This window comes from Oncorhynchus nerka, linkage group LG24 (genome assembly GCF_034236695.1).
Source record: "Oncorhynchus nerka isolate Pitt River linkage group LG24, Oner_Uvic_2.0, whole genome shotgun sequence".
Taxonomy (NCBI): Eukaryota; Metazoa; Chordata; class Actinopteri; order Salmoniformes; family Salmonidae; genus Oncorhynchus; species Oncorhynchus nerka.
Genome location: NC_088419.1, coordinates 57,595,335 through 57,602,241, shown reverse-complemented (window position 1 = coordinate 57,602,241; position 6,907 = coordinate 57,595,335). Strand labels below are relative to the sequence as shown.

Below are 6,907 nucleotides of genomic sequence, written 5' to 3'. Positions count from 1 at the left end.
ATCGCTTCTCATCATCTAGGACGCAGTGGTGTAAAGTACTTAAGTAAAAATACTTTACTATTTATATTTTTGACCATTTTTACTTCACTACATTCCTAAAGAAAAGAATGTACTTTTTACTCCATACATTTTCCCTGACACCCAAAAGTATTCTTTACATTTTATTTGCTTAGCAGCACAGGACAATGGTCCAATTGACGCACTTATCAAGAGAACATCCCGTGTCATTCCCGGCCTCTGATCTGGCGAACTCGCTAAACACACATGATTCGTTTGTAAATTATGTCTGAGTGTTAGCTATCCAAAAATAAAAAAACAAGAACATGGTGCCGTCTGGTTTTCTTAATATAAGGAATTTGAAATTATTTATACTTTTACTTTTGATACTTAAGTATATTTTAGCAATTAGATTTACTTTTGATACTTAAGTATATTTAAAACCAAATACTTTTCTACTTTTACTCATGTGGTATTTTACTGGGTGACTTTCACTTTTACTTGAGTGCTTTTCTATTAAGGTCTATTTCGTTTTAGTCAAGTATGTCAATTGTTTACTTTTTCCACCACTGTTAGAACGCGATAGTTCAGCGTCCCATTTCGAAATACAATAGCCACAAGGCTCTGAGACCACCATCTGTGGGGACGCACAGATGGAATACGCACCTCACCACAATTCCCAACCAATGCGTCTCTGGTACACATTCTCTATTCATTTGAATGTATGGACAGATGGAGAAATTGCTTGAGCTGTGCTGAGAGTTAGAAAAGTAGGCTACGAAAGTCACCGTCCAATATTCTAGAACACTGCCGTGCATACATGTACATGTTTTGGACTTTGATAAACCTTTATGAAGCTCTTGCATGAAACACAAAACAATAACCAATGTAGACACTATTTAGTTCAGCCTGGTCTCAGAGAAAGCATATGATATGTTACTAAAATCTGTGAAACTCTGTTTAGTATGATATGCTACATTAGGCTACGTTATTTAAGACATTTAGTATGAGAAGGGAAAGGTTGCATGTTAAAATCTCATCACGGACAACTTTAGCATTTGACCTAATTAGCAACTTTGCAACGACTTACTACTTTTTAGCTACTCCTTAGCATGTTATCTTAGCATGCAACGACTTAGCATGTTAGCTAACCCTTCCCTGAACAATAAACGTAACCCTTTAATCTAACTCCTAACCTTAACCCCTAGCCTAGCTAACGTTAGCAACAGAAAATTGGAATTCATAACATTTGATATATATTGCAAATTTGTAACATATTGTACGAATTGCAATTAATAAAATATCATATGAATTGTAATTTGTAACATACTGTAACGACCCTGGGTTTATAAGCGCGGAAATCGACTATGCCGCACGAGCATGCTAGAAGGTCAAGGGTTTGAGGCCTGCTCCCTGCCTGTTTCATTACATTGGTGTCAGAAGTGGGATCGGACCTTGCATCCACGACAGTGCGTGTGCTTGGCCGGTGAGTGCGTTCCTGTAAGACGTAGAGTCGCAAGCTAGCGCGAGGACGCGCTCTTTGAAAGGAGGGAGTAGTGTAAGGTAAGCTTTGAAATCGACTCTGCAGCACGAGCATGCTTTTGCGGCACAGTCGATAGCGCAGACAGTCGATAGCGCGGGCTAGAAGGTCGAGGGTTCGAGGCCTGCTCCCTGCCTGTTTCATTACAATACTATGCGTCCTACAATTCATATGACCACTATTACATTGGTAAGCCAATGTAATGTAACCTAATGTAACATATACTAAATGGAGTGGCACAGGTTTTAGTAACATATAATAAGTTTTGCTCTGTGACCAGTTTGCAGCCAGCTGTTAATTGGGATTAATTTCCAGGAGGCTTCTAATTGCATGATTTACAGGTAATGCCTAATTATAGAGGTTAAAGGTATCGCGAACTGATTAATGTATTTTGGTGGATCCTTATTCATTTTCAATAGCATTAAACTGCATCAAATATATAACTGTAGCCTAGACTAACAAATATAAATAAAAATCATAGACCTGGTCACAATCAAATACATTTTTTGGACCAATGTTTTCTTCACATTTCAAATGTATCTGAAGTTTAAATTCAAAGCGCACTACTGCAATTGTTTTAGCATGTTTAACAAATGCATTCATGCGGGGGTAATTCATATTTTGGAAAGGAAAGTGAACAGTTTTCTAAAGTTTGCAAACAGTTTTTCCTCCGGCAGTGGACTGTTTCGGACGAGCATTTAAACGCATTGTTTTGGAGAATCCAATTGAAAAATCCATTGTTGTTTCGAAGTTTTTAATCCGGGGATTTTAAAAACATCACATGCTCGGTCGGGGGATCGGGTGCTTGTGCACAACACGCAAATAACACGCACATTCTTTCAATCCCAGGTTTCTTACTTTTTCCTATTCACAATTGTTTCAACTCTTTACAGATACAGTATATGGCAGATTGAAGAGGTTGCGAAAGATAACGCGTGTACGAGGATAAAGGAGATTCCGACCGGGATAACTTTTTCCAAAGATAGGGGCGCCCATGTCAGTCTGTGATTTATAGCCCAAATATGAGGTACGTTTATAGCCAGCGGTCTTTGATGGTCCTGTCTTCATTAGGGATCCTATCTGGGATTATGTCTCTGCTATCGGTCATTTTGATTTTCCAGATACAATCACAACAGATTGCTGTGAAGGAATCACCCCCCAACATCTCCATCGTGCCAACTAATGTTTGGGCAGTGCTTATGCCTGTGTCTATAGTGCTCTCTGCTCTCTCCCTCACGCTCAATTTGAGCTCTGTCATGGTCTGCCTTCTGCACAGCTACTTTACAACCGAGATATGCAGAGGAGAAGATACAGAAAGGTACACGTTCATCAACATACTTTAAGGATAATGTATTTGTTGTCGGCAAGAATTGTATCACTGATGCACCTGCAGTTTGTTTTGTTGAATAACATGCTTCAATTGTATTAAAGTTGGACATGGACATAAATTAAATTAAGAATATTACATTCTTATAAATTCACCACTTTCCGTGTGTACCAGGTGCAGACAGAGGCTGCTTGACCGACCACTCCTATCTCTGAACTCAGTACAAGTTCGACAAACAATAGCGTTCCCTCGTTGTACACCCAGTGCACAGCCTATGGTCTCAGTGGCCTAGCTCTTTCCCGCGATGGGTTAGAATTGTGTCTGTGCTTTTTATGACTTTCATATAGATCTAGCTTCTGTGCACTCCAGTGCAAGTAATGACAAAGCATTCTATAAACCAACTAATTTTGAGAAGAAAAGTATCTCATGATAGAAAAATAATGGACAGAAGAGAAGGCCTAATTTGAACCTTGAAATCAGTTATTTATTTTGGTGCAAATAAATAATTGTGAACTAATTGAACAATTACCCGTCAACATACGATCATGTCATCATTGTCACTGATTGCATTTTCTTCATTTCCTCCCATAGAGCAGACTGGTTCCTATTCCATAGCCAAACTGTCCGACATGTGGCCATTGGATTATTTTGCCTTGGGGTTTCAGTATACTTAGCAGGTAAGACAGACAATAAATGTAAACAGTAAGGGCCATAATGAACTGTTTGAATAAAATTAGAAGATCCTTACAAATATTTTTTACAAGTGGCACCACAAACTCATTGGCTATATCATGAGTATCAAACTGCAACATATTTGGTAGTATTTTTTGTTGTTGCCGTTGTAAGATTTTATTTGATATTTTATAAACAATACATACACATACAAACAACATCATACAAACATCCCACCTTCCCAGACCCACTAGCACAAACCCCCATCTCCAGCGCCTGCATCACTTTCCGCAACACGGCCTGAAACTGCACCATTTTGTTTCTTGCCCGCACACTTTTGATTATTTAAATAATAAATCATTATATTTTTCTGTTGTGCTAATGATGGTGGATTGATTTCTATGTTTTTAGTACACATTTTTTTCAAAATGAGAAGAGAATCGTCCAACAAATCGGGTATCTCACTACACCCCCACATGCTATGTCTTGAAATATGCAAACAGATGGATTAAAAGTACATTTACATTGTACTACTTCTGACAGCCGCATTTCTAGCCCCGCCCACAACTTCCGGACTTCATAGCGTTCCCAGAAAGCATGAATTATTGATTCATTATTTGTTTTAGACTTAAGACATGACCTTACCTTGTGCTGTAGAATTTGTGAACTTTGTCTCTTGTATAATAAATGCCATACATTAGCTTCCATTTTCGTTAATTGTAATTTCTTTAGTTATGCTCCAACTTTCCCTCCATCTTGTGCCAACATCAGTTCTTAAATCTTGGTTCCAACAGTTTTTTTTAAGAGCTTGTCAGTGGGATATGCTCTCTGCAAGATTTGTATATCTTCCCTATCATATGAACTTCCTTTTCTGACTCAAATAAGATTCCCTCAAGGTTGCTCTGATGTCTAAATTATTTAAAATCAACATATTGTGATATGTAACTTTTAAGTTGCATGTAGTTGAAACTATCTACATTGGTCAGTCCAAAATTACTTTTTAATTCTATCATTGGAAATAAACGTATTTTCTGTTGCCAAGTAATTTATGGTTTCTATGCATTTAGTGTTCCATGTGGGCCAATTTAATCGGTGAATTCTGAAATGCTATCCAAGGATTGCTCCATTGTTTTTAGGGAGTGATATTGGTTCTTGTAGAATCCGTTTCATGTTCTTCAATGTTGTTATAGTGTTCTTAACTATGAAGTTGTTAATGTTCTTTGCTTTATCCTTTGAAAATAGACACGTGAAAACATTCTGGGGATGAGCATGCACATCTTCAATATGTACCCATTGTTACTCTTTAGTGCATTTAATTATGTCGCAAGTAAAAGCCTTGGGTAGAGAGTTGAAACAATTCCAAGTCTGGAATATATATCTGGTAGTATTATGAACACTGTAGTCACCCCACATAGGTCATGTGAAAGCACTTTTCATTTAGCTAAAGCAGATTAATTTATCAGACATTACATCCGTTCAGACCAACTGCTAAACAATAACAGATTGTACCAAATAGAGCTTTGCGTGACCTTAGAAAGGACAAATTCATTCAGATTTCTACAAATATACTCCAGTTAATTTGCAGCAGAGGCAAAGGTCACTGCTTTCAGAGTCCCTTCAACTGATTGATACACAAGGCCCAAAACAATGGCGTGTTTGACAGACGTGCATTACTGGCATGTCTTAAGGCAGGTCCTGGCAAGGCAAAGCTGTTGGCTGTCCAGGTGGGAGGCAGTGCACCGTTGTAATGGAGGGTGGATGACCCCCTGATCCCACAGCTCCCTTTCAGTGGGAGCTGTGCAATTCCATAACGTCATCAGCATATCCCAAAGTTATTCTTCTCTCCTCCCTCCTTTATCACTCCTGGGTCTGTTGTTCTTCAACTGCTGAAAGATGACCAAACATTAGCCAAATAGAGGAAAATACACACAAAAAAACAATACCAATGCACTACAATATTTAGAGTTATTCATCCCTGGGAGAAAAAGGGACCTGAAAAGTGATCATTCTCACAGTGTAATAAACCAGTCTTTCTGTACCTGTCACTCTGCGGCGCTCTCTCTTTATGTCAGTCTCACTCTCTCTCTCTGTCTGTCCCTTTTTCTACTGCAGCTATGTCCATCTACATGCTGCTGGTGTTTGAGGTAGAGACCGGCATCGCCAGCGCATGCGTCCTGGCCTCAGGAATCCTGATTCTGCTGGTGATCGTGATTCACTCACTGGTCAAAGCCGCCCGCACCGCCCAACACTACCATGGTGGGGAGCACACTGACACCGTGTACCAGAACCAGCATGGAGAGTGCACCCCTGCCGTCCGCCACGGCGAGCTCCAAGACGGGGACAAACCCAGGAGGCATCGCAACAACTCCCATCTCCACCGACAGTTGTCCTACCCTCCCTGTACTGACCCAAAGCAGCATCACCAGCATCACTCCCCATCCCACGGCCCACAGAGTCACGACAGTGACAAGGAGGGCTACAGTAGTGGTGGCAGTGGGGGTGGCTCGAGAATGCACAGGACCCTGTCGACAGAGTCGGGGCCGCTGCAGTCTCCATCTAAGCCATGGAATGGCATTAACAATGAGATGAGAAGCGTGCTGGCCCGCAAGTCAGGGGCCTCCAGTAAAGACTCTACTCTAGTGTGAGATGCACTGCACAAGTCATCGCAGTTAGCACAAGACTAGTTCATTCCGCCCATACGATCTACCGTTCTGAAGAATACGGATAGAATATGGATAGAAAATAGCTGAAGCTATATAAAAGCTCTGAGCTATCCCACATTTCAATACAGTGGAATTGTCATTTTAATACACCTTTCTTAACATCCCTATTGACTTTTTACACACTAACCATGTTTGATTCCATCACTATTAAGCCCTCTGTAGAATGTTTACTTACTGGTATTCCACTGGAAAATGTTAGTGACTAACTAGCTACAGCTAATGCTTTTGTTGCGATGTGATTATACGATTTAAAGATTTGCTAATAAATGCTTTCATTTTCAAGTGTTTGGTAAAGACCAAGAATGATCCATGAAATATATCGCCAAAACTGTGTATTGCACAATGCATAGAGAAATTCTGTAGTGTCTAGTCTGCATACTGTAAACAAAACATTTTTAATAACTGTGAATAAACTCATTTTGTCAAATAATTTCAAACCATGAGTATGTTGTTACAAAACACCCTGTCCTAAAAGATCAAGTGGAACAGTTGATGTAAACCAGTAGTCTAATAACACATTCAGGTTCATTCCTTGTGCACTTTTCCAGATTTTCAAGTGAGTGCCTAGAAGTCCTTGTGGCCGAGTTAAAGCTAAGTATAGCTTTGAGTGTGATGCCTGAGGAACTATTAACCTTGGACTGTCTTTCA

The 6,907-nt window shown here is 39.7% G+C and overlaps 1 protein-coding gene across 1 annotated transcript; it reads left to right on the top strand.

Annotated features, from left to right (window-relative positions):
* Positions 1-2,344: 2,344 nt before the first annotated feature.
* Positions 2,345-6,683, top strand: LOC115107388 (transmembrane protein 221-like). Its single transcript, XM_029630788.2, has 3 exons — positions 2,345-2,855; positions 3,456-3,541; positions 5,649-6,683. The coding sequence occupies exons 1-3, from the start codon at positions 2,560-2,562 to the stop codon at positions 6,179-6,181; spliced, it is 915 nt and encodes a 304-aa protein (XP_029486648.1). The 5' UTR covers positions 2,345-2,559; the 3' UTR covers positions 6,182-6,683.
* Positions 6,684-6,907: the final 224 nt, after the last annotated feature.

What these genes read in the sequence shown, in the direction of transcription:
- LOC115107388 (XM_029630788.2), top strand. Translation starts at nt 2,560, where the DNA reads ATGAGGTACGTTTATAGCCAGCGGTCTTTGATGGTCCTGTCTTCATTA. An exon ending in AGAGGAGAAGATACAGAAAG is followed by an intron (nt 2,856 to 3,455) that starts GTACACGTTCAT and finishes TTCCTCCCATAG; the next exon opens with AGCAGACTGGTTCCTATTCC. An exon ending in GGTTTCAGTATACTTAGCAG is followed by an intron (nt 3,542 to 5,648) that starts GTAAGACAGACA and finishes TTTCTACTGCAG; the next exon opens with CTATGTCCATCTACATGCTG.